The sequence below is a fragment of the Cadophora gregata genome (assembly GCF_030347475.1).
Source record: "Cadophora gregata isolate MNR1 chromosome Unknown scaffold_9, whole genome shotgun sequence".
Lineage (NCBI taxonomy): Eukaryota > Fungi > Ascomycota > Leotiomycetes > Helotiales > Ploettnerulaceae > Cadophora > Cadophora gregata.
The window spans coordinates 780,468-806,203 of record NW_026695932.1 but is presented as its reverse complement, the minus strand read 5'-3'; the positions used below and the strand labels follow the sequence as shown (position 1 = coordinate 806,203).

The following is a 25,736-nucleotide window of genomic DNA, read 5'->3' as shown; positions in this document are numbered from 1 at the left end:
GTGGTTTCTGGTGAAGCGAATTTGTCGAGATATTAGATGAGTGATGGTGGCAGGATGCGACATGAGAAGCGAAAATGGAGAATTTCCTGAGTGGTTAGAGTATCGCCAAATTTCATCTCTGCTCGCAGTCAAAAGCTAATAGCACGGACTGCAAGATATACCTGGCTATCTTGAAGTTGTACCCGAGAGTTTGAGTAGCTTGTGCAGCCAGCAGCCGGCTCGCTTAATTGGAGTTTGGAAACAAGCTATGATATCGCTTTTGCCAAGATGGTCTGTCCAGAGCTTGAGAAGAGTCGTACGAGCAGTGGGAGTTTGGGTTCTCGTTTCGAGCTCATAAGCTTCGCCGTCAGAGCTGGGAATCACGGGAGGTAAGCTGAAATTGTGGCTGTTAGATCCGAAAAATTTCTGGTTCTGCTCCAAGTCAAAATCCAAAAAGTTGAAGTCCTCGTCCTGGCATGACTCATCCTGACTGGATAACAGCCAATTCATGTTAACCAGGTCATAATTTTGTGGCCCTGGTGCGTAGAGAGATTCATTGGCTGGTCGGCTGATTCTGACTATCTTCAGCTGCGCAAAATACTCATACTCCAATCCTAGACGGTGAGCGAGAGCTTGAAGTATTCTCTGCTCTGAGTTCGCCCTATCTCTGAATACTAACTCTTGCCGCAGGAGATCGTCTTTGAATACCAGTATCTCAGAGTAAAGATGAAGATTTGTTGGGTCATTCATGTCTATGAGAGTCAACGGAGCCTCGAGATAATTGGAAAAGCCTTGGAAACTGACCTACCCTCGAAAGATCGATCAAAGTTGTCATGATTGCCAACAAGTAAAGCTATCAGAAGTGCTCCACAAACGATCGATGCTCTAATCCGAGGCTGAGGTTTTAATCGTAGATATAAGCTGGACGCTTGAGCCTAGTCAATGCTTCAGCCACGCTCCAATCGATGTAGGAGTGGGATTACAATGTTCGACATGAATGGATTGCAAAAAGTCTCTTGTAAGAGAGATAACCGATATTTGATGGCGGAACTCCAGCAGAAGCATTGGAAGAAGCAATTATTGTCGAGGCTGAGGGCGGTCTCCCAAAATGGAAATGCGAGGCTATACCGGATTGGGAAGACCACCATTGCTGTGATCGAATTTTCTTCAGCATACCGCGTTACAAGACCACTTTCACTCTATTTCATTCCTTGTCTGAGAACAAAATAATGGCGGTCCTGGCATTTGAGCTGGCCATGGGTGTCTCTTTCGAAAACGGCACCAGAAATCATCGAGCGGTCTCCTGCAATGTGCCTGCTGGTCACGGCCATAAAACTAAGCGTGTCAGCGACTTCAACAAGAACGTCAAGACTATCCTTCAATTATTGTACTGTGTCAATCTTTCTGTATTATCCAACTCGGCAGTGCTTTCCAAGTCATATTAGCAGAAATGTCGAACAGTGCTTTGATGAACGCTGCCAAGCCCTCCAGCCCGCCCGCTACAGGAGCCACTCCTGGAGCGAGGTCTTTACGCTGTCCTTCGAAAAAGACGTACACATGCAAAGGCTATTTGTCTACGACTCGTCAATTGGATGCGGATAGATCTTCTGCAACGCAGCAAGTCAATTTTGGTAAGTAAGGTGCGGTCGAGTGCTTCTCTGAACACCGTCCACACACCATGTACCATCCCACATCATTGGTGTCAAGTACTTACCACACTCAAGATATTATCCATGATATTCAAGACTTTTACGTTGTCGAAAGTAACGGCACACAGAGCTGTCACACCGTAGAGTACGACAGCCCCGATTCGAGCGCGGCAGCCACAGAAGACAGTCCCATGCACCTCTCATATCCTTTTGGAATCACCAGAGATTTGGACCTGGACACATTTGCCATTGGTTCTTGGGTTGATGATGCCAGTCTCATGAACCATGCATGGGACCAACCACCAACCTCGAGGAATACCAACACCCGTCCATGTGTGTTGAGCATTGGGTCTGCGGACTTCATATTGACTGATGGAGAAAAATTCATGGTAAAGGAATAATACACGAACATCAGAGATTTGAGTATCGCTTTGAATGTTAGGGTTATAACTGTTGAAGGAGGAGCTGGGACGATTTCATGACTGGAGACTTTAGATATGTTGTTCGGTTGAGTTATATTCTCAGTCATGTCATGAGCGTAGGGGAATGACAGTTTCAGGAGATTTCAACTGGACTCATATCACATCATTCGTAGTTCCGCCGTGATGTTGATAATTCATTCGGCCATTAAGTAGATCGTCAACAATGACTCGGCTATTTTCTATTCAACTTGAGCTGACTCCATTTTCCTAATTCTCCCTTCTATCCCAAAATCAACTGCGACATTTTTCACCGATATTTCCTGTTTCTGTTTCTCTGTTATCTTTTCGGTCTCGAGGCTTCAAGTTCTTGTGAGAAGCCTGCTTTGCTCCCTGTTGTTTCTAACTTAATTTGCCGAGCGTTAGCTTCCATCGACGAGGCACCAGCGCTACGAGAAAGCAAACTCTCTGAAGGTATGGTAAACTGAATATGGTTTGGGCAATCAGCCATTACGCTCTACCTTATGAACCCTATGAAATGTAACCAGTCGATCAATGGCGCCCCAATAGGAACTGGTCACTCTTTAGCTGTCGAGCTGAGAGCAGCCCCCGAATCGAGCGGGTTCATGGAATAATCTGGAGAAAAAAGATTGTGAACATCAGAACTAAGGCGATACGTGAATAACCAGTGCTATATAGATATAAAACATCTCACATTGCACACTTAGCTGTGGACTTTTTGTTTATTTATCTAACTACTCGGTTACGCCGCGCTTATTATCCTCGCTTAGCAAAACTTCTCAACAGCTCACGCGACACAGTCCATAATTCCGAGACAAAACATTTAGCGTAGCACCATCAATCGAATCATACACGAGTTTCACACTATCTCGATTCAAGACCTCTGGAAGTCGCACTTGGTGATTCCCCATTGCGATTCGCACATGACCCGTTTACTTGGAGAGCTCCAGAAAGTCGAGCCGATGTCCCAAGCTTGGCTGACGACAAGGCGTTGCTTAATTTTGCAAGCGAGAGTGATAGAACTGACTCTTTCACTTCAGTGGAGAGAACAATAGATTGCAGGTATGATGAGGCAGAAAGACGAAATATCAAGCAGTCTCAAGCTGACCTAGTAGCTGTATGCTATCTTATCTTTGCTGAGGCTGGATTGATTTTGGGGACCGATTCCAAAAAGTAAATTTGAATGGCTTTGGAAGTCTGTATTATGGTGCCGAAAACGAGGATACAGTATTGTAGTCAGGCTGTTCTTAGTTGAAAAGAAGATAATGATATTATCTATATGCTCACCAACAACACCAGATCAGAATGTGGTTCTGCTTGACGAATATGTAGACATGCTACCAAATGAGTTTGTTTCGCTCGCCACCCTCTCACCACTCCGCTGATGCTCACATGTTCCGGCCGATCGATGCATAGTGTTCAAATCCACTTTCGTCATCACTTATGAAAGACGTTTCGTCAGTCATAGCCCATGAAGAACTTCATTTTTGGCTGTAGCACTCGGCCACAGGCTCCACCACAACTTTATCCCAAAAGCTTCTAAGTGTCATGTCGAAGTCAGGTACCGCTACATGCTTCCTTGCGGCCTCAACTAATAAATCTGTTGATCATCATACGCCCTGACACTTTCCAGATAGTTGATGACCTGGCTATAATCCTTGCAAACTACCAATTGTTAGCCGAATCCACCTTGACTGAAGGATGGTCAAACTTACCATGCTTCGAATCCCAACCATCCGAGCCTCCATTGTGATCCGGGAATGTTGTTTCCAAGCCCTCCAAGGCCATATCGGCCGAACACATAATTGCCTGGCGCATGTAATCAAAGCAATGGATCATATGCCAGTGGTGGTCTTCTGGTAAGGTTGTATTGGACGTCAAACCAGAGTAAGTCTCTACAATGGCGAACAAGCAGTGCAGCTGATGTGTCATGGAAGTCGTAAAAACGGTCTTATTCGGCCAAATGATGGGAGTTGGAAGATCGTGGTATCTGTGTGTATCGTTGACCCATTGAAATCCGATTCCATCTGCTTCATTGTCAGTATTTGATGCTTCAACATTGCCGGACTTCTGCTCACGAGGCATCAATTCATTCCATGCCACGAGCACCTCTTCTCGGAAAAACTCCGAAGTGTTGTAAGGAGCGAATGTCTGATTGATGTGGAAGGTCGTGACTTGGGTCCCAACTTTTCTCTTGTTAGATCTTCCGCTCCCATGGTTGGAATCTGGGTCTTACAGTGGGGTCCAACACCCGTCATATCTCCGCCCACTTCATGTTCGCTGGTCTTTGGAACAGCATTCTCGGATTGATTCCGTAGCAATAATGCAATAATAACAAGCAGTAATCCGATGTCCAGAAACCATCGTGCTTCTTTCAACACAGATAGGCATGAGGTTCTTTTCGACCTCCTTGAATATCTCTGTCTGAACTCCTCGGCAGTCAAAAGTTTCTCGTCTCCCATCAACGACTCGTCTACCTCAGTGATGGAGGAATCATCCTGTTCGTCCATATGCACATTCTCGTATTTTGGCTGACTGGCCATGGTGATTATCGAAAAGAAACAAACAACGCCAGCGTGTTGGAATTAAAATATGGTAAAGAAATCAGAGAATACAAAAGTATATGGATGAGTACAGAAACTGCACTGCAGAGAGACGGGATGATTGAAAGAAGGTGCTGCAAGCAAGACTTCTAAAGTGATCTCTGGTGTGGCGACAGCAGAGACAAGTGATGTTTGACAATCACGATCCTCTTGGCAAGGCCAACCCAGGTTCTTCGCATTTCTGCTCTTGTCAATGACCTCGCAGACCATTCCATTTTGGAGATCTTCAAACAATTATGTTTCGGGTCTGTTCCTCACCAGCCCGTTGGATCGCTTAAGTCTCCCCATGAAACGGCCCAAACAGGAAGCGAAGGAGGTTGGCACTAAAATCGTTTCACCACCTCACCTCGCCTCGCTCGCCTCGACATTCCTCTAGCACGCCCTGTTGCCGATCATCCAGGTCAGAGACACTCTTCATTGATCTTCGTCTGGTTTCCAGTTGCAAATCTTTTCACGAGACCTTTTTTTAGGGACCATAGAGGCTCCTCTCTACTCGTATGCCGGCTTGGTGTTTGCTTGACCCCGCTGACGAGCAAGCACTGTCAACTTCTAAACAAAAACCCGTTCGACGTACCATGAGCTTTCCTCACATGATTTGACGGGATTCTACGTATACATGACTTCTCAAATGGGTTATTGCAACATCGGAATATAGTTCGAGGTAGTCTTGGCTGCTGGGTTACACTGAATGCTCGTCTCTTAGAGCCATGAAGACCAATCTTTCGTCGCTCATCAACCATGCTATCATCGTCGTGCTGGCTCTGCAAAGCTTTCTGATAACTACTCATGCTTATATGCCACTATCGGATGATTTCTTACGAAACATAACTTCCGGTGGTCCAGACTTCGAGCCAGGAAATGGAGCTATTCTTTCTCCCATTTTGACGCCTCGTGTGCCTGGAACTACCGGTCATGCATCCGTCCAACACCACTTCATTAATTTCTTCAGCACCCAGCTACCAAAATGGAATTTTCAGTGGTACAACTCAACAGCCAAAACTGCCAAAGGGGGCCAGATTCCAATATCAAATCTTGTTTTCAGCAGAGAGCCACCGTGGACGAAGGTCGGTCAAGCAAATTGGCTGACACTAGCTGTCCACTATGACAGCAAGAGCATGCCACAAGGGCACATCGGCGCTACGAGTGCTGTTCCGTGTGCTATTCTGATGCATGTGGCTCGAAGTATCGATGGATACATGACCCAGATGCATGACGAGATGAATGCGCTTGGTGAAGGAGGAACAGTTGCGATGGATATGGGTATCCAGTTGATGTTTCTTGACGGCACTGAATCCCTCGATGGAAGAGAACCGGCTCTTTATGGCTCAAGGTAGGTCTTTCTATTAATGATTATGAATGAATACTGATGTGTAGTAAAGAGACTTGAGCAACACTCTGGAGAAGAGCATAAATCCCGTTGGCTCTGGATATCCAAACGCACTGAGCCAGATTCGCATTTTTGCATTGTTGGATGGCTTAGGATTAGCAAGCCCAACGGTCCCTTCGTACTGTCTCGTGACAAGTTGGGTCTATGAGAAAATTGCCAACCTTGAAGCAAGAATGCGTATCATCGGCCTCCTGGAGACGACAAAACCTACTGGGTTTCTGTCCGAAGCAAACGCGACGAGCATACAAGCTGGCATGATTGCAGATTCTGTACCATTCATGGAGCGTGGAACTCCTTTCTTGAATATTCAGCCTTGGCCTCTTCCTACCAGCCAGAATGCTCTGGATGATGCCTCAAATCTTGATTCGTCAACGGTCAGAGATTGGGTAAAAATTGTCACGGGATTTACCTTGGAATGGTTGGACATGATGGAGGTATGGCCAGAGTAGAACTAAGCGTAGACTGCAAGCGGCATAGTCACAACGTGTCTGTGATGAGAGTAGACAGCTTTGGATCTTGGAGGATGGAAAGGGTCACATAGAAGACGTGTTCAATCAACGTCAATGAGCTCAGGGTCCGGACTGTTCCCCCCAAGACTCACGAGAAATACGGAGCAACAAGAAGGAGAAGTCAGCCATGTTGATGGAATGTCAATAACATTGCTGGCTATAGGGGTCTATAACCTGGGGACGATGTGCCATTCCCCTCCACAGCGAATATGAAGCTCTTAGTGCATTTCATCTTCGCAGGCCAGGGGAATGCTATCAACATACCCTACTGGTAGATATAACAAAAGGGGCCAGAAAGGGTGCTGACCAAATCTTTGCTCGGAATACCTGCGTATCCCTTTGGTGCCGTGACAGATAAGTTCTGGATATCAGTGATCTTTCCAGGTGGGCTGTTCGGCTGCATCATGATAGTTCCACCTTTGTACTGCTGAACGCGATTCGCTGAATCCTGATTCTGCCAGATCCACCAATGTCTATCAACCTGTCCATGATGCAACCAGAAGACAGGCTCAGCAGGACTGACGTAGAAATCTCCACCAGGATCTCCCCAAATGCTGTAGTGACCACCCGTGTGAAGTGAAAAGGCTTTGGTGGTGTCGGTTTGGAGGGTCTTCTCGAAGGCTTCGATGTCTTTGGATGAGGTTATGTGGTTGGCGATATCTTGGGGACGGAGGTATTGCGACGTGAAGTAGTTGTTCACGTCCCGGCGGAGACAACGAGGGTTGTATCCGTAGCCATCCGAGCGAGGGTTTTTGGGGATCTTCAGAGCAGGATCAACAGAGCCTGCGAGTGGACCGAGGTTTACAGTCATACTAAAATGTATTAGTGGAAGTGTCAAATATTTGATAAAATACTGGCTTACTTTGCGAATGGGCCTGTCTTTACACATCCGCCTCCTTTCCCAGGTGGCACCATGACCGATGCCATTCCGAGGGCGTAACCTTTGTGAGTGACCGACTCGCCATTACCGCCCATGCTGTGAGCATCTCCATTGAAAATTGGGGAGACGGTTGGGTCTGGATATTTACCCCAGTTCCAGTACTGTATCTAGGTAAGGATCGTTCGAAAAGTGGGAGACACTTTCACTCACAGGTTGATATCCCTTGTATCCACACTCATCACGCAAGGCTACCTCGTAAGCCCAGATATAATACCGATGCCAGTGAAGAAAGTTTGCCTCAAGGTAGTCAGTACTGATATTGCTTGCTTCGATGACAATACTCACCGTGTCATGTACACCCATCGTCATGTTGATATGTACAACAACGAAGTCATCATAGCGAGACTTTGCTCCTGGGTATTGCGTCGCACTTAACTTGGAGGGTGTAGCAAGCAAACACTTGACAGCCTTGACGTAGTCGTCCTTCTCATCGTTCGTCAAATCACCACTGGATATCAAAGTCAGCACTAGTCTTCGCATCTGATCTCAACTGCTCACTATTCTTTTCTCACAGCAAGCTTCTCTTTCGTGCATGTCGTTCTCACGCTTCCATCCGACAGCGTGCCGCTCAAAACTTTGTAGGCATTCTCAAGTGCTTTAGCAGCAAGATCATCATCAGGCCCTCGCTTCAATGACGGGTTCGCAAGAGACAACGTCGATAACAACAAAAGAAGCAGTCCCATGGACCTGAAAGTGAGGATAGCCATTCTCTCCCTGATTATCGTTTGAAAGATTCACACAGAAGAAACTGGATGCAGCCACAGGTCAAGCAGACTATATGCTTCACCTCCCGAGATACATTTGTGAGATAATATGCCATCTCAGGGAAACTTTCTGCCCAAGCAATATAATTTGAAATTGTAGTGATGGTCACATTACCCTCAATGGTAAAAGTGATTGCTGACTACTGGTAAGCAATATCAAAGGTTAATTCGAAACGTATCCCAAGTCCTTCGCATACCTTATTTCCATGATCTTGATTTTCTCTTGCGACACAGCAAATGAAGATCCAGTGTCGTGTTTAATTATCCTTGCTACTGTTCTCATTTTGCCAAAAGGCGGTTGAGTGGTGTCCAATGAAAGCCCAGAGCTCTCGCCTGTCCGGTTGTATAAACATGTGGCGGGGAAGCCGACATGTCGTGCGGTGTTGGGAGGGATTCATTGTAAGAAATAATGGAGTCTTATTCCCCAGGCAGGTTGCTTCTACGAATTTCTCCCTGCCAGCCAAGCGTCATGTGAACTGCCTTACTGGCGAGGATCTGCGAATTGCCCGCAGCGGCACTTCATGGGTACCACCTCGCCAGTGAAAAATAAACAAGACTCACAAGTATGTTTCACCCGCTGGATATCAGTGGTTACCAATTACTGGTAGCTGGTTGGACACGGCGACACAAGTCGGCAGTGGACGACCATGTGCCATCCATAAATTGGCTCGATCCGAGTAACCCAACTCCGCTTTCAAATAGAGAGGAAATAATTGCGGATGATAAAGGCAAAATTCTTACAGGTTCAGCCAGGATGAAAGTTTTTACCTGTAAGCACTTGAGCAGACTGGATTGAAATTTTGGAATCATTTCTTGGAAGCAGAGATAATGGTAGGCTGCGAATCCGGAAGCGACTGTGACACTACTTACGCTGAGGAACTTGAGCCGCAGCGAACATTATAGGTAATACGTCCAAGCAATTTATCGGGGAGGATAAGTTGCATAAACCCTGGTTGATGCTTTGAATCTCCCCGATGCCTGAATGAAAAAGTGGCGAGGTCGCCTTGGTAAGGAGTAAGCTGGCCCGACTTTCCACAAGACTGATGAGTCGAGCAGTAATGGAAGACGATACGAAGAAACAGTAACTAAGCGGGAAACCTCATGCATTTAGTCTAAGACCATTAATATCAAAGGAGACTACATGACAGTACTTGAGACTGATCTTGTATTCTGCTCGTTGAGCTTGGCCCCCTTCTCCCTGCACTTCTCTACCTCTAGCTTCAATTGTGTCAGGAGTTGAAGTTGAAAGCACAAATGGATATCAAAAATATCACAAAAGTTGTTAAAATATAAATCAGATAAAACAACGGATAGAGATACCATGGGAAAGAAACCACCCAGAATCCCCGACCATACTTTGACTGATCATGGATGACTGAGGAAACCCATGCTGGAAACCACTTTCTTCAAAGGATAATAGTATACAATGGTCAAAATGCCGCCAACAACTATGTAGAACATATGAATCCAAATTCACAAGCGAGTTAAATGAATCTATAAAATACAAACGGTCTAAAAGGCGCCAGTTGTTCATCCACAAGGATGCGCACTTGCGCGAGGTGTTGTACAATGTCGTTGCAGAATAATCGTAAAGGCTGCCACTTAAACCCTCGAATCGATAGGCAACAGCCCTTTCGCGAGACGCTGAATCTGATCGGCGTAGTATTTGGACTGGAGGCCGCCGCCCAAGGCCTTGATAGGGATCCATTTGATCCATCTAGGTACTGGTATGGGGCCAAGCACCACACGTGCATCCTCGTCCGAGACTTTTTCATTCAGGATAATCTCCTTCGGCAACTTGGGGAGTACTGCCGCAGGACGGGCCAGTCCGATGAGATCGCATCCACCGCTCTTCAGTGCTGCTTCCATGCCGACGCGGGTCCGGAAACCTCCAGTTACCATGAGAATGGCCTTGGGAAAGCGTTCTCGAACTTCTTGGGCAAATTGTAGAAAGAAAGCTTCCCGTAGGAGAGTGCTTTGTTTAGTTTTTGGCTCGCTGGTGGCAGGTTTCTCGGTATCATGAGAGTCTCCTTGCATCATTCGGGGGTTCTCATAGGTGCCTCCTGAAATCTCCATGAAGTCGACTCCGACCTCGTTAATCAACCTGATTTGCTCCATGACTTCTTCTGGGGATTCTGATGAAGCAGCGTCAACGCTGTTGAGCTTGATGCCGATGCAAAATTCTGGACTCGTTTGCTTGCGAACCTCTCGGATGATGCGGAGAACGACTTCAACTCGCTTGGCGGCTGATCCTCCGAATTCGTCTGTTCGGTAATTTGTTGTTGAGGACATGAACTGCGCAAGAAGATATCCATGACTTGCATGCAGCTCGACGCCTTTGAATCCGGCCTCATAACACTGCTTCGAGCCTTCCACAAATTGTGCAATGATCCCTTCAGGACCGGTTATCTCATCGATTGTCATTTCTCGTGGTGTACCGAAAAGTAAAGACACAGCTGTCTTTGCAATTATGGATTCTCCCAGATTCAGCTTTACTGGGGATGGCGCGATGTTCTTTTGGAAGAGTCCACTAGACCCAGCTCCCAAGGGTGATTGACGTCCTGGGTGGCAGAGCTGAATGACAGTAGGAGTTCCTGACCGTTGACAAACAGCTGCCCAATTCTTCCACTGGGCTTTTTGCTCGGGAGTTTGACCGTGTAAAGATGTCTCCACGTCGCCTGGCGATCCGTGAAAGATGGTTGAGACTTGGACGTTGCCTGAATCTGTGTTAACAACAAATTCAAATGCATTCGCTTGAAATTCATGTCTTGCCTGTTATGACCAATCCCCATCCACCATCGGCCCATTCCCCATAAGCTGAAGAAAACCCTTTGCTAGGATTGTGATCAGTGGACATATTTTCCGCCATTGCAGCTTTTGCAAGCCTACTGAATGTTAGAATCGGAATTCTAGTGCTCGATTGTCGCAGCAAAGTCTCGAGTTGTCACCGCGAGACGTCATTTTCGTCACGAGGCCAATGGAGAGGTAAACTGACCTGTTTGGAAGCTCGAGACCGCATGGCAGTTGAATCTTTTCTGAAAGCTGCATTATGTAGAAATATCAACTGGACTCTGTACCATATATTTTGATATGTAGCAAATCATGCGGTGGCCAGATGCTTGGAAGAAACGAGAAACTATTTTTCCACAAGATATGGGACGAAGATATACTTGATCTCCACGCCACTTCGGAGAGATAAGAAGAAGCAATGACAGACAAATACAACCCCTTGATTGAAAAGCAGGCGATGAAGTGAAAATTCATGTCTCCGAAGCTTGTCGCGATTGATGATAGCCTTTCCAGTAGTCTCAGAATTCGCTCGGGTATTGTCCCAGACCCTTGGGATTCTCGCATCAAACTCTGCCGCGATTGGCTGGCAGTAGCGGTATTCACGGTGAAGCGGCATGATAGCACGTCCGACCCCTGCCAAGACGGTGCTTCTCTCAACCGAACCGAGGTACATCGATTTGATGTAAATAGAAGAGTTTTGGCCAAAAAGTCAAACTTGTCCGAAGTTTGTTGAAGAGACGGAGAGACTGGTAGGAAGAATGAAGCTCACGTCCCAGTGAGATCCCTGTGTGTCTCGGGTGTCAGCACTCTAAATTATAGCCATCTCGGCTATGTGATGCCAAGCTTCTTCTTTACAAATCAGTCCTGGTCCCCAAGTTGCCAAAGCTTCTTCCATCGTGTCTCCATTCTTTCTTCTCTTCAACCAAAAAGAAAACGCATGATGAGAATGCCATCACATCAACTCACTGACAAGTTTTGCTCAGCCAAGGTCTCTGGCAATAACTTGCTCTCATGGCCTCCGAGCTCAGATCTTCGACCTGTAAACATACAGCTTGATCTCGCGCCCATTCAGTTGTTCCATAAGTTTCGCAAATATGTGATCATATTGCTATGCATTATCCCCAGTTGTCTGTGGTCGACGCGCCGATTCTACGAGGGACGAGTCTATGATGGTTTGTCGTGGCATACGTTGCGAAGCGAGACTGATTTTGTATCGCAAGTCTACGAATCGACTTCTCGTTGCCTGGTTTGTTTTGATCTGGGCAAATACTATTGCATTAGTAGGCTCGCTCAAGTCTTCACCCCAGATGCCCAGGCAATACTCGCAGACCCTGGTTGCATGGTTTGAGAATATCGGACATGTTCTGTTAGAAGCTTTGGAATTGGTCTGTCCGTACGTCTTTTGAGTCTTTTCTGGAGCCTGAATAGGCCTTCCATAGCAATCTTGATCTTCATCTGCGACTGGGAATTTGCGCCTAGAGGCTTCCCAGGCTCTGTTCGAATGAACCAATGAGCGCCAAGTTTTCGCGAATACAGCCAAGACATGGAAAATGGCTCGGACTTTGCACATTATTTCCGCTCTGCGAACACAGTTTCCAGTGAGTGGCTACTGCCTACATATTCATGCTCAAATAATTCCACAATCATTCGAAAAGGATACGTCTCGCCGTATCAGGCGATACTCGCGATCGCCAAGGACCAACTAGTGGTTCGGATATCGCACGTACACGAAGGGCACAGCTACATATTCTTCTTGCAGTATCAGTTCGAAGAAAGTGGTACTCGTAGATAATGGCTTTACCTCCGTAAGTCCCGTCACCTCTATGTCATCAAGTTCAGAGTGGAGACGACCAACTGTGACACAAGTTATGGAGGTATAAAGGGAGGATGGAAAGCATATCGAGACATCATCAGACGACCGAGCAAGGTTCTTCTACATCGAAATACCTGCATAGGAAGCCAAAATTTCGATCCTCCAATTTCACCCTTTACTGAGCCAGAAATAGACCGATGGAAGGAGTAGCTCAAAACGAAATATGCAATTCTTCATAACCGGCGCAACAGGCTATGTTGGCAGCACTTTGACAGAGCAATCCATCGCACAAGGCCACACTGTTCACGGTCTCTCTCGGACTGAAAGCGGCGATTCAAAACTAAAAGCTCTAGGAGCAATCCCGGTCCGTGGTGATCTGACAACGCTCGATGTCCTCCGCCAAGAAGCTGCTCAAGCAGACGCAGTATGCCACCTAGCATACATCCACGACTTCACAGCAAATTATGAAGAAATCCTCGCCATCGATGCTGCAGCAGTAGATGCTCTCGCTGAACCTCTTCGCGGCACCAACAAAGCTCTTGTAATCACCTCCGGCACTCCGGTCGCGGAGCCGGATCCTGCAGGTGGCGAGACTAACGAGAGCTCGCCCTTATTGAAGAATCCTCCTGTTGATCGACATCGTTCGGAGAAGCACGCCTTGAGCAAAGCCAAAGAAGGAGTGCGAGTCAGCGCTATCCGTCTCACGCCGTATGTTCATGGCAGGGGTGGTTCAGGATTCATCCCAATGCTCCTTGACCGGGCTGCCAAGGACGGGGAGTCAATCTATATCGACGACGGAGCCACTCATACTAGCGGGGTCAATGTCGATGATGCAGCTGCTATGTATCTCCTTGCGGTGGAGAAATCCAAGCCAGGTGATGTTTGGAATTGCTGTGAGGATAAGTCTGTTTCGATGAAGGACTTGGCGGGGGCTGTCGGCGAACTGATGAGAGTACCCGTGAAGTCTATTACGGCGGAAGAGGCGACGAAGAAGGGCGGCCAATTCCTGGCTTTGATCTTGACTATGGTCAATCGTCCATCGAACCGGAAAGCAAAGAGAGAACTGGGTTGGAAGCCAACACGACTCGATATTTTGGAGGATGTGAGAGCCGGCTCTTATTCGGAGTTGGCGTCGAAGTTGCTGCAGGGCGAAGGTGTCGTCAAGCACTATAGTACGGAGTCGTCATAAAGAGTTTCTATCCTACAAGGAAGGGAAAAAGTCGGTCTCTGGGCACGCCAACTGCTTTACCTTAATGCGCGAATCTAAAATCCAATCTTTTGTTACCCTCGTCCGTTGTCGTCGTCAAATAGTTCAGCTTCTCCTCTTCAGTCATCCCATTCCATATTCTATCTCTATATGCATTCCTCTTTACATAGTAGATCTTTGTACCCAAATAGAGAAAAATGTTGAGAGCGAGTAGGGAGAGTAGGATGTGGTTTCCTCGTTTGTAGCGGGGTGCGTCGTCTTCTTGGTAGATGTTTGCCGCAATTATCCCGGACGTCTGGACGCACATGTTGTATAAAGCTGCAGAGACGGTACGTGATCTTACAGTGTTTGAGTTGCGGGAATTCCAGCCGACCTGGATTGGATGCGCTAGAAATTATCAGTTGATATCTAAAAGGTGTAACTCTGATGGGGGACATTGAATCTTACCGTCAGGATAACACAACAAAGCTGTCATGATTGCCCAAGCTAACCATTTGTTGATCTGATTGATATCGACGAGGTTGATGAAGATCAAAAAGGGTAGCGCCCAGATCTGACCGATCAAAGCAGTTATCGTGAGCTCCCCAAACACTTCCCCAGCATAAGTCAGAGCTAGCATGGTTGTCACATGCAATACTTTGCTCGGAATGACGAGCAGGTTCGTTTTGAACGTGTCGAATCCAAGACCCTTCAACGAGAGAGTCAGGTAGTTAGCTGGCGTAGACATGGGAGTCTGGAAATTGAGGCCGAGGATATAGATCGGCCAGAGATCAAAATCCTTGATGCTTCGCCACACCAGTGCTGGGGTCAGTGGCTCGCGATTGTGCATTGAGCTTTTGCTGGGGTCTTCGCGAATGATTCTATTCACCATGATCTTCTCTTCCCGCTCAGTGAACCATCCTCGCTCTCCGCGGAACCAGCTTGCAGTAGAAGTTGGACTCGATGGCATAAGAACGAAGGCAAGAAGACCGACGACAAGAGTGAGCAGGGCCTATGATGAGTTAGAACGAGTCTATGAGTCAATGGTAATGCCATACTTCAATTAGGAATAGCCATCGCCATCCGGCATGACCGTCAACATCCCGCATATGTAAAATCCCAAACGCAAGAAAGCCACCCATGACATCCGCAAGAGCAGATGCGGTCCAAAAAAAGCCAAGTCTTAACGATAATTCATGATGCTTGTAGAAGTACGACAAGTATAAGATGACCTGCTTCAAATAAGTTCTACAATCACCACAGGCAGGAAAGCTGACTTGCCTCAGGAATGAAACCGCCTTGCAGGGCTCCAAGCAGTGCGCGAGTAATGAAGAATGATGTTCTTCCATTGAGGAAAAATTGACCTGAGGCTACCAAAGACCAGACCACCATCTGTGTCGGTATCCATATGTCTGGTCCTATCCACTTTGCGATGAGCTGAGAGGGTAGCTCTGCAAATAAGAAGGCAAATTTGAAAGCTGTTTGACCATAATTATAATCTGACAGCATTCAGCATTCGTTTTAACGCATCTACACGACTCTTACCGTTGGTGGTCATTCCTAGATCTTCTAGAAAGTTGTCTGTCAAAGCCTGAGAGATATTCGATCGATCTAGCTCCAGTGCCATGAACATGACCGCTGCAAATACCATGATCCTTGAATCGATTTTGCGGATCAGCAGGTGCTCTTCTCCCCATGTCCACCTCTCGTCAGGATCAAAGCGATGTATATTTTCCCAATCATCGCCAGGTCGAAACTCTTCCAAGGTATCCGGGTCATCAAATACCGAAGCCTGTGTTGCTATTGCAGATGGGTCATAGACAACTCTCGATCTTTGGAAGAAGAATCTCCTCTCTTCGCCTGGAACACCTAAAGCCAAAGACTTGCCGCTTTTAAGTAAGGCTGCAGTGGCATGGCTGCCATCTCTGCTTGGATGTGCATATCCTAAAGGAAAGTCATGTGAGTCCTCGTGATCGTCTTTATCAAGTTCCAGGTCTTGGTCCTCGAACCGTCCTGGATGTCCAGTGCTCGATGTCCATTCCGGACCCTCCGAATCGAGACGCTGATAACGAGTACTTGAGAAGCGTTTCATTGGGATATCCGGATGGGTTTCCTTACCGGACGCTAACGGCGCCCTCATGATGGAACTATATATGGAGGTCGGAGCTCGAAAGTGAAAGGATGACACCTTGAGCGGATCCAAGACACCATATGCAGTGAAGTCGCGTGAACGAGTTATATCGAATAGGATTGCGAGATCGATATCCCTATGCGCGTCAAGCGACGTGTCTGAGCTGTCGTAATTCGCCAGCATTTTGCGTGCTCGATAAGATCACGTGATCGAGCTCTATGCAGGTGCTCACCAGGGTCAGCTGTCAAATCGCCAACGCCAAACCAAGCCTCCTGACTGGTAGAGTCTGGATTCTTGAAACCAGTGGTGTGCAGAGTAGCTACTATTGTGAGTTTCTGGAGCATAATGGTTGAGTGATGCTTCAGGAAAGGTTGGCACTAAGTTTTGGTAAGCGACGCCACTAGGAAAATGTCAACAAGCAGCCGAGCATTCGGGAAAAGCCAAGATTATTGCCTGAGAGACAGTCACAGCTACAGATTGATTGAGATATTGATCTGAGCTAGAATAGTCGTATTGTGGGCTGAAAATAATATAGAGCGGTATCCCCTGCAGAGTCGAATCAATCCATTATTGCCTGAAGGAGACCGAAATGAGCCCAGAAGCGCTTGAAAAGGGCATCATTCAAATAGCGAGGAGATAATAGATCAATAGAACAGGATAGAAGTGAGATAGCCATGTGCCTGTAACATGACGCTTTCATTTTAGAGTTCTGCCAAGAGCAACAAGTCTCATTAACGCAGGTAAAAGTACACGTTGATCATAGGTCCAAACGCCTTAACTCCATCTGGAAATCTACTACTGGTACATAAAGGCGATGTGTAGCCAATTGCAAGACAACATCATAATGCGATCATGAATTGTGGAAAATTGCAACCACCGGGTTACCAACAAGTTTTGGATATTTTGAACTCAACAAAACACTGCCAAGACTTTCCTGCCGTATGATGTGAGGCTGGTCCTTCGGAATTTCGAAATTATCGTGGCGATTGTAGATGTTATTTGCTTCGTCACAGGCTCCACCCTAAGCTCGAAGCCGGCGTATATTTCTCACGCTTGAATGGAGGTTTACCACCCGCTGCATTGTGAACAGGACGAGTTATCCGCCATAATCTGGATAATTTGTTAGCAAAATGCCAACAATCGTAGCCTTGTAGGGCTCTCAACCTCCATCGTTTGCAGGATAGGGGTCTGGGATATCGACATCCTGTGTGTCGCCCTCCTGCCAATTTGTATCTTTGCAACGTCTGGAATTATGTCGATTACTACTTGACATTTGGTCTTTTCTTCGTTGGTAGGACGCGATAATAATGGCCGAAGCTCAGATTCAATTGAGCAAAAAGTAAAGATTAACTCGGATTCACGATTAAAGGAACAATTTGATGCGTTGAATGATCCAAGGAGAGGATTGTAGAATTGTGTTTAGGTGGCATAGTATATCAATCACAGTCCGAGGAGAATATCCAAAGTTATAAAGTATTGGTGCCCTACAATAAGGATGATTTCTTTCCTACTGCAATGATTCACCGGGTCCTTGCGGTCAGCATTTATTCCTCCTTGCGCATGTGAGGCTGCTGGACATCCACACCGAGACTTCCAGAGTTCATACTTGCCGTGAGGGCGTGATGTTTAGGAGGGTGATGCGCCCAGTAGCTATGAAGTTGAAGTGGCAAAATCAGAGGCTGTGCTATGATTTCGGAACATTGGGCGGAATGAGGCCAAACCGCCCGATTGGCATGCTTCATGACGAGAAACTCTGCCAGGATTCGGAAAGCCGAGATCTCACGAAAATCGCCCTGTTAGTCAATGAATAGTTTCATTGGCCTTACCCTTAGATTGAAGGCTATGCTGCAGCCTACGTAGGCTCCAACATCTGGAGGCAGTGCGGCGGGCGTTGCGTGCGAGGCGAGCCGTTGTGCATGACGGGCGAAGCTCTGCCCTGAGGCTTTAGAATATCTGACGTGCCAAACTATAGCACAATAAAAGACTAAGAGCAAGCAAAACACTCATAGATAAAGAATGAGGCACAACTGAGAGCTGATGTGCCACTGAATGCCTCGACGTCATTAAATCTACCTTGTGCCGTTCGTCTCATCTCCTGGCCGTGCTTTCGCTTCAGTTCAGGGGTGACAATAATGCAAGGTCCAGCCTGCTGGTAGATTGCAATGTTATTTGCTGAAATTTGAGTTTCACCATCCACATAAGCTTGAGCAACAGAAGCATTCTCACGAAAAGTTAGATTCAAAGACAGGCCACTTGGGGGTACAGATTACCCCTCGATGCTGCCGCTGCACTGAAATACTGGTGTCGTTTCGCGCCACTTTCTCATGTGTAATAATCATGTTCGTTTCAAAACATGCATTCCTGCGAATCTCATTGTTGCGTTTGGAGGGGGTGCCACTCGAGAATATGTGCCCACATCGGAGCGCATGCCTCAAGAGGGCATAGTGGACCTCTTTCTCGGGACCTTGCGAGGCGCCAGCAAGAGATAGATAGCGCCCAGGCTCGGTTAAGCAGCCACCTCGGTACAGCCATCCGAATGGGAAGCAAGGTCAGGCTCGAGGTCAGGGTTCGAAACAGCAGACAATAACAGGCAATCTTAGACGTGATCTTGGCGATCATAACCATGCTTAAGCGACTCCAGGATATATTAAATATATAGTTTTTTTGGTTTCACTGATCCCGAAGGAACATGCGTGCAGCCCAGAACCCGCAGAGTCGGCGTCTCGACACTTCCAACTGGTGGTGTTCCTGCGGCACTCAGGGCGGATGGAGAATTGGACGATGTCTAGACTTCGATATCCATTCTGACTTGGCTCCTCTCTGTGGAATGAGCGCCTCCACTGCGGCAAGGTTAGAGAAGTACATATGGTCTGCGGTTCCCAATTGTTCGATTCCTTTTCTCTCCTCATCGCGCCAGTCGCTCATTACTTGCACATTCTTGCACATTACATTCATTTGAATTGTCCTTCTTTTGCTGCTCATTCACTCGTTTGTCCATCTTTGATTTTATCCTTCAACAATCAACTCATCTCGATCGTCGTTCTCCCTCATCAAAATGAAGTACTCTCAGTTCATCGCCAGTGCTGCTCTTGCCTCTGTGGCACACGGGCACGCAACCATCTGGAACATGTTCGTCAATGATGTTAACCAAGGCGTTGGAAACACTGATGGTGGATACATTCGTTTCCCACCATCCAACAGCCCAATCAAGGACATCACCTCGACTGATATGACTTGCAACGTTGCCAACAAGAAAGCTGCTAAGACAGTTGCTGTTGCAGCTGGTGACAAGGTAATTCACCAACAGTTGCCTGCTTTTCGCTGGTACTAACTTCCGCCCAGCTCACCCTCGAGTGGCACCACGACACCAACACTGCTGCAGACGACATCATTGCCGCTTCCCATGTTGGCCCGGTCATGGTGTACATTGCACCAACAGCATCCAACGGTGCAGGCGATGTCTGGGTCAAGTTGGCGGAAGACGGTTACGATGGTTCTAAATGGGCCGTCCAGAAGTTGATTGCCAACAAGGGAAAGCATGATGTTACTCTTCCATCCACCTTGGCTGATGGTGACTACCTTATCCGTGGGGAGATCATTGCTCTTCACGAAGCCGACAAGGCATTCAGTGCTGATCCTGCTCGTGGTGCTCAATTCTATATGGAGTGTATCCAGATCACCGTTTCTGGAGGCGGCGCAACGGTAAATATCTGTTCTCCTTGATGACTTCCATGACTAACAATTTCCAGGTTCTCCCAGCCGGTGTATCGATCCCAGGTGCCTACTCGTACTCTGACCCAGGAGTTGTGTTCAGCGTCTATGAGGCATACACTTCCTACACCATTCCCGGCCCAGCTGTTTGGGACGGCGCCAGCTCTGGATCAGCTCCAGTTGCCTCTTCCGCCGCCCCAGTCGCTTCTAGCACAGCTGCTGGCATCCCAGCCACGACTGTTGCTCCAGTTTCCAGCAGTCAAGCACCTGTCGCCACCGATGTTGCAAGTGACCTCGAGCCTGTCACCGAGTTCCCATCTTTAACCACCCCTGCTGCAACAGCAGCCCCAATTGCGACCTCAGCACCAGCTGTTACATCCGTCAAGAGCGCATGCAAGAGCAAGTCTTCTGCCGTTGCCCCCGTTGCCACCTCCAGCAAGAGTGCATGCAAGGCGAAGACTTCTACTGTGGCTCCAGGTCCCACAAAGTCCGCATGCTCGGCTAAAAGCATCGCCGCTGTTCCAACTACTTTGGCCACTGTTGCTAAGCCAGCTGCATCCGGAGTTTCTGGAGCTGCAGTTGCAAAGTACGGACAATGGTAAGCAGACCGAACAACCCCGAGGCATCACGCTCAATCTAACATCTCTTAGTGGCGGAACCGGATTCACTGGATCGTCTACCTGTGCTGAGGGAAGCACTTGCACTGTGCAAAACCCATACTACTCTCAGTGCATCTAAACATAACATCATGAACTCCTTTACGAATAACTCGATTTAAGCGACGACGTCAAAGGACGAATGAAAAAAACACAAAACTAACAGCAGAAGCAAAACTATCGGACACTTCGATTCACTGTATATCTTCTTCCCTGCTGTGCAGGATTTGCTTCCCGGAGACACTTTGATCAATGGGAGCCTTTGGGTAGAGAGTGGAGGCAGCTTTGCCTATATTCCTGTATATATATGCAAGCACAAATGTGTTGAATCATGAGACTATCATGTCTAACTCTTATCTTGAACTTCCCAAGCTGCCGTGAATAACAGCGCCCATGCGTATCTTGAACGGGAAGCTGCAGAGACTTGATTCTGTAAGGCCAAGTCCCAGCCGAAGCTTTCAAGGTGATAAAACCCCTCCCTTTGTGGCTTGGAATAATCTTATGCTCATAGAGACTTGGGAAGCCTAATAACAAAATTGTTCAATTGTGTAAAATGATAGTGTCGAAACATCAGTATGATTCTCTTCAATCTCGCCATCATGTTTGCAGGCATAGAACACACGAGCAAATCTGATCTGATCAGTGGCTACACCACCAAGACATGAGGTAGAACTTTGCAACTAACGCCACATTATAAAAGACAAAACCTTAGCACTGAAAGTTTGCAGATAAAGCTCGACTATACAGACAAACAATCTTGCCGGGCCTCGACTGGAGGATGGCTAATTCCGGACAGAAATGGAAGCTCCTAAGGATGAGGACGCTGCCATGGATATTGAAATGGTCAGCTCACGTCGGGAAGCCCATTTTGTCGTGTAAACGCAGAAGTTGAAGTTGTTCAGTTCCGAACCAGGTTCAGTTAAGGTTACATTTTGGCGCCGAGGCTCTTCCCCTGCTTGTTGATCTCCCGTACAGCCGAAACCATTCTGTTATCGATAACTTGACCGTGATTCCAAGCATAACTTTCCATCACCAACTCATCCCTCTCATATTCCTTGAGATCTCCAGTCAATCTGAACATAACCAAATGGCCACTAAAACACAAGAACAGCTCACCCTCGAGGGAGCGAAGGTCGCTGTCGCAGCCGCGGAGAGAGAAGCCAAGCAAATCGGGGTAGACATGAATATTGCGGTTGTTGACGCCTCAACGCATTTACTGCATTTCTCAAGGATGTCAAATGCGAAAATCACAAGCATTAGTAGTAAGTCTTTGTGTGTTTATCAAGATGTGTTTGTCTGGTCCAGGTAGAATAATGGGTACACAGCTGCCCCTCTACTTGATCATGGCTTAAGTGGGATAATGTGACTTCAAGTCAAAGAATCACCTGAAAATTACCAAGAAGGAATACAAGATGCATTGGACAGTTGATACTAACAAGACCTCTAGTCGCGATGGATAAGGCATTCACCGCAGCTGGCCATCGTGTTGGCACACATACCTACAAGGAAGCTGTTTGGCCGGGTGGACCAGCCTACGGACTTGGCAATAGCAATGGAGGCCGGTTTACGACTTTTGGAGGAGGATTGCCGATTCTAAACGCAAAGGGTGAAGTTATTGGTGGTATTGGTGCGAGCACGGGGACACCAGCGCAGGATCAGCAAGTTGTTCAAGCTGGGGTTGATGCTTTGGAGGAGGTACTGAAGGGCAAGTTGAAGTCGAAGCTATGAGGATTAAAAAGGCAACTAATCTGGGTTTATATTGCATTCTGATCACAGACGATGTGACCTGAATCAGTGCTATTGGTATCTAGTCTTCGTACGCCTCGTTTCTAACCTCATAAATACCATGTACCATAATGTACTGTACACCCAGCTCGAACCTCGACTCCTAATGTACACCCCTAGTTGACTGTGCAATCATCCCCATCCTACACAGAACCCAAAAGAGCCATCAAATGCATCAAACTCGCCTTCCATTGCTTTCAGACAGTCGTATCGGGGAACTTGACCTGGCGCATAGAATCGTAACAACGTTTCCATATCCTTTTCGTCCATTGCACATAGGTCCTCCAAGCTGTAGGCATCGCTGACCTTGATCATCCTGTTCTCGTCAGTGCTTTGCGCCGTCTTGTATGCCACGGATTTAACCTACCATGCCATTCTTTTGGGACCCTCTTCAATACCTGGCGCAACCTTCCTCAGCATCTGTCTCAATTTCCCAACCTTTGTGATAGCCTCTCCAGTATTCGCGGGTAGCTTCTCTGCTATTGATCTCCTCACAATATTCGCAAAACGTGGACCCTTGCCATTCGTGCTAACCATAATCTGCAGAGGGCCATCTCGATGTACACTTCCGAAATAGAAATCACACTCAGGTGGTACGTCTGCGATGTTTGCCGCAATCTTTCTCTCTTTGCATAGCTTCCATATTTGCGACGAGGCCTCTGGGTCGTCGACGGCGGTTAATACCATATCAACATTATCCAGGTCTGAAGGTTCGAACTTTCGGTCCACATAGTCAACTTCTCCTTTTTCAATTCGATATGCGACTTCTGGGTTCAATCCCTCTCGGGGAGACACCACTGTAACTTTAGCGTCTGCATTCAGCACATTTAGAATTCGACCTGCGGCGACCTGGGAGGAGTTAGTAAGCTTTGATGGAAGTAATGAAATACTCGCCTCTCCACCACCAACAACAAGAACTCTCTTATTCCGAATCTGCCATGCTAGTATCAATGAACCACCACCTTGAACCTCTGGGAATTGTGCCTCGCCCATGTTGCGAATTGTGAAGTTATTCAAAAGTATTTTCGGGGAGATCCCTACCTTACCACTCCGATAAGACATCGACGCTAGGGCTTATCGGAAAGCTTGGCTCGCCTCGCCACATGTCTTAGGTTGTTCCAGGGACAGTCTGCAGACGAGGCGGAGATCCCTTAAACACCTCGAGCTGGCAAGGCTCTGAGGCAACAGATTTCGATATACTCCCGCCATGTCTGGTCGAAAGCTGGGAGGCGGGAGGATTCTGGGTAGCGGGAAGTCTCTGGCACCTCCTGCCCCTCCAGCGCATCAACGAACCTCCGATCTCATATCCTCACCAGCAGCAAGCACAGTTTCGTCCGGAGGATCGTCTGCATCTCCTTTGGCTACGTCGCCATTACCGGAGAGTAGTCAGGACTTGAGCTCTATTGTCTCTTTGCAAAATGGGGTGTCATCCGTCACGGCGGCAAGCAGTAGGCTTCTATGCCCGATTTGCAATGAGGAGATGGTAAGTGCCTGGTATATCTTAATAAATAGCTACTAACAGCTCTAGATGACCTTGTTACAGCTCAATAGGTATGGGTGCTTTCATGCATCTGCAAGTACTAGCTAATGGAAATAGACATCTCGACGATAACCATCAGGAATTGCCAGAGGTGGAGCAGGACGAAGTTAAGAATTGGTTCGACAAGCAAGTCATTAAGGCCAAGAAGTTTCAACCGCTGGCAGTGATTAATCAGAAGTTGAAGGGGCTGGATGTTTTCGAATCAAACGACTCGCCAAACCTAGCAGTTTCCGCTCCAAGTGCGCTTCCTGGAAATCGAATATCGACCTCCGAACCAGCTCGAGTGGATCCTGACGAAGTAGTCACTCGGGCACATTGGCAGAGGTCTGGATTTAATGACCTATGTACGGAGCCAGCATGTGGCAAGAGGCTGGGAGCTGTCAATGGAACTGTAAATTGCAGGAAATGCGGGCGTTTATTCTGCGAGGATCACACCATGTACCAGATGAAACTATCGAGATCAGCTCAACACGAACCGGTGCGAGGGTTATGGTGTCGAACCTGCGAGACCTGTTTTAAGTCGAGGGAGGGATACAACGATCACAACGGGCTTATTCGGGATGACACTGCCGACTTTCTTGCCATGAGAAGGAAAAAAGTCGACAAGGCATACCTAGAGATTTCGAGGCTAGAAAAGAGACTCACGAAACTCACCCAACTACTTGCAAATCCACCGGAAGACTTGTCGGGAAATAATAACGGAATATTATCACTCTCTGGGCAGAAAAATCAAAGGAAAATACTGGAACAGTCAGTTGTAACCTGGGAAGAGGATGCAAAAGTCCTTAAATGCCCGTTTTGCCAACAAGAATTTGGATCTTGGTCATTCAGAAGGCATCATTGTCGACTGTGTGGACGAGTTGTCTGCGCAGATCCAAGAACAGGATGCTCATCCGAAATAGGTCTCAACGTCACGGCGCGTAAGTGAAATATTGATCCTCATATCTGTCGTCCATTGACATCCTTCAGTGACTGACATTCAGTCAGAAAAAAACGGTACCTCAGATATGAACATCGATGTGCGAATGTGCAGGGACTGCAAAGCCACCGTTTTCAGCAAGAAGGACTTTGCGGCCGAAGCATCACATAAACCAGCTGATCAACGATCCTACGAAAATCTCCTCCAATTCGAGCGAGGAATTCGGACCCTTCTCCCTAATTTCCAGCGTCTTCTCATGGCACTCCAAGATCCAGACAAGCCGCCATCACAACAAACACTAACCGAAGCCTCCAAAGTCCGAAAACGCCTCATCGACTCCTTTGGAAAATACGATCTTGCAGCAAAACGAATACGTGACCTACCAACCAAGAGTCCAGCACAAGCAAAGCTTCAAAAGGCAATCTATCAACAAAGCGCCAATTTCTTAAGCATCCACATGCTCCCTCTCCAATCCCTCCCCAAGATCCTGAAGCACGCCTCCCCACACGGCTTCAGCTCCAACGGCCTACCCAGCAGCGGCCGCAGCGCTCTCGCAGCGATAAAGTACAACGACATTGATTCCGCTTCTCAGATGAGTTCCAGCTCAGCCGTCTCGGCTATGGAAGCCGAAGAAAAGGAACTTCGTGAACGGCTTATTGTGTTGGAGGAGCAGAAGTTTATGGTCGCGGATATGGTGGCTGATGCAAAGAAGGCCAGGAGATTCGATGAAGTGACGGCTCTAAGTGGGAATCTGGATGATTTGAGTAGAGAGATTGACAGTGTTAATGGGATGATTGGGCAGTTGGACTTTGCCGGCGTTTATGCAAGGGAGCAGGGAAGTGGAGCTGGTGGTGCGGGGCCATTGGCATTGGTGAGGTAGTCTTAAGCATTGGAGTAGGAGGCAGTTTGATTTATGGTTATTACTTGTTGACTG

The 25,736-nt window shown here is 47.4% G+C and overlaps 12 protein-coding genes across 13 annotated transcripts; 6 read left to right on the top strand and 6 right to left on the bottom strand.

Moving 5' to 3' along the window:
- Positions 1-165: 165 nt before the first annotated feature.
- Positions 166-814, bottom strand: ONS95_014588 (uncharacterized protein; the record flags this gene model as incomplete). The annotated part of the gene is made up of 2 exons (XM_058508249.1): positions 166-731; positions 784-814. The coding sequence occupies 2 exons, from the start codon at positions 812-814 to the stop codon at positions 166-168; spliced, it is 597 nt and encodes a 198-aa protein (XP_058355931.1).
- Positions 815-1,429: 615 nt separating this feature from the next.
- On the top strand, positions 1,430-2,029 carry ONS95_014587 (uncharacterized protein; the record flags this gene model as incomplete). The annotated part of the gene is made up of 2 exons (XM_058508248.1): positions 1,430-1,610; positions 1,704-2,029. The coding sequence occupies 2 exons, from the start codon at positions 1,430-1,432 to the stop codon at positions 2,027-2,029; spliced, it is 507 nt and encodes a 168-aa protein (XP_058355930.1).
- Positions 2,030-3,345: 1,316 nt separating this feature from the next.
- Positions 3,346-4,798, bottom strand: ONS95_014586 (uncharacterized protein). The gene is made up of 4 exons (XM_058508247.1): positions 4,305-4,798; positions 4,147-4,254; positions 3,784-4,095; positions 3,346-3,733 (listed from the first exon to the last, which is right to left on the bottom strand). Exons 1-4 carry the CDS (start codon positions 4,609-4,611, stop codon positions 3,660-3,662), a joined length of 801 nt encoding a protein of 266 aa, XP_058355929.1. The 5' UTR covers positions 4,612-4,798; the 3' UTR covers positions 3,346-3,659.
- A 210-nt stretch (positions 4,799-5,008) lies between these two features.
- ONS95_014585 (uncharacterized protein) lies at positions 5,009-6,507 on the top strand (the record flags this gene model as incomplete). The annotated part of the gene is made up of 2 exons (XM_058508246.1): positions 5,009-6,001; positions 6,051-6,507. Exons 1-2 carry the CDS (start codon positions 5,379-5,381, stop codon positions 6,505-6,507), a joined length of 1,080 nt encoding a protein of 359 aa, XP_058355928.1. The 5' UTR covers positions 5,009-5,378.
- A 325-nt stretch (positions 6,508-6,832) lies between these two features.
- ONS95_014584 (uncharacterized protein) lies at positions 6,833-8,214 on the bottom strand (the record flags this gene model as incomplete). Its single annotated transcript, XM_058508245.1, has 5 exons — positions 6,833-7,379; positions 7,430-7,608; positions 7,658-7,744; positions 7,793-7,955; positions 8,006-8,214. 5 exons carry the CDS (start codon positions 8,212-8,214, stop codon positions 6,833-6,835), a joined length of 1,185 nt encoding a protein of 394 aa, XP_058355927.1.
- A 1,659-nt stretch (positions 8,215-9,873) lies between these two features.
- ONS95_014583 (uncharacterized protein) lies at positions 9,874-11,319 on the bottom strand (the record flags this gene model as incomplete). The annotated part of the gene is made up of 3 exons (XM_058508244.1): positions 9,874-10,988; positions 11,044-11,156; positions 11,267-11,319. The coding sequence occupies 3 exons, from the start codon at positions 11,317-11,319 to the stop codon at positions 9,874-9,876; spliced, it is 1,281 nt and encodes a 426-aa protein (XP_058355926.1).
- A 1,778-nt stretch (positions 11,320-13,097) lies between these two features.
- ONS95_014582 (uncharacterized protein) lies at positions 13,098-14,063 on the top strand (the record flags this gene model as incomplete). The annotated part of the gene is made up of 1 exon (XM_058508243.1): positions 13,098-14,063. One exon carries the CDS (start codon positions 13,098-13,100, stop codon positions 14,061-14,063), a length of 966 nt encoding a protein of 321 aa, XP_058355925.1.
- Positions 14,064-14,124: 61 nt separating this feature from the next.
- Positions 14,125-16,551, bottom strand: ONS95_014581 (uncharacterized protein; the record flags this gene model as incomplete). The annotated part of the gene is made up of 5 exons (XM_058508242.1): positions 15,606-16,551; positions 15,342-15,559; positions 15,119-15,292; positions 14,529-15,072; positions 14,125-14,468 (listed from the first exon to the last, which is right to left on the bottom strand). The coding sequence occupies exons 1-5, from the start codon at positions 16,372-16,374 to the stop codon at positions 14,125-14,127; spliced, it is 2,049 nt and encodes a 682-aa protein (XP_058355924.1). The 5' UTR covers positions 16,375-16,551.
- A 2,274-nt stretch (positions 16,552-18,825) lies between these two features.
- Positions 18,826-21,468, top strand: ONS95_014580 (uncharacterized protein). 2 transcript variants are annotated; one of them, XM_058508240.1, is made up of 4 exons: positions 18,826-19,483; positions 19,534-19,893; positions 19,941-20,500; positions 20,553-21,468. In XM_058508240.1, the coding sequence occupies exons 1-4, from the start codon at positions 19,247-19,249 to the stop codon at positions 20,638-20,640; spliced, it is 1,245 nt and encodes a 414-aa protein (XP_058355922.1). In that variant the 5' UTR covers positions 18,826-19,246; the 3' UTR covers positions 20,641-21,468. The 2 variants fall into 2 exon arrangements, with proteins under 2 accessions (XP_058355922.1, XP_058355923.1); XM_058508241.1 differs by having other exon boundaries at positions 18,864-19,483; positions 19,941-21,468.
- Positions 21,469-21,645: 177 nt separating this feature from the next.
- Positions 21,646-22,286, top strand: ONS95_014579 (uncharacterized protein; the record flags this gene model as incomplete). The annotated part of the gene is made up of 2 exons (XM_058508239.1): positions 21,646-21,820; positions 22,006-22,286. 2 exons carry the CDS (start codon positions 21,646-21,648, stop codon positions 22,284-22,286), a joined length of 456 nt encoding a protein of 151 aa, XP_058355921.1.
- Positions 22,287-22,475: 189 nt separating this feature from the next.
- MET8 (Bifunctional dehydrogenase and ferrochelatase) lies at positions 22,476-23,336 on the bottom strand (the record flags this gene model as incomplete). The annotated part of the gene is made up of 2 exons (XM_058508238.1): positions 22,476-22,659; positions 22,711-23,336. The coding sequence occupies 2 exons, from the start codon at positions 23,334-23,336 to the stop codon at positions 22,476-22,478; spliced, it is 810 nt and encodes a 269-aa protein (XP_058355920.1).
- A 214-nt stretch (positions 23,337-23,550) lies between these two features.
- PEP7 (carboxypeptidase Y-deficient) lies at positions 23,551-25,682 on the top strand (the record flags this gene model as incomplete). Its single annotated transcript, XM_058508237.1, has 4 exons — positions 23,551-23,826; positions 23,872-23,894; positions 23,941-24,803; positions 24,871-25,682. The coding sequence occupies 4 exons, from the start codon at positions 23,551-23,553 to the stop codon at positions 25,680-25,682; spliced, it is 1,974 nt and encodes a 657-aa protein (XP_058355919.1).
- Between the last annotated feature and the right edge of the window lie 54 nt (positions 25,683-25,736).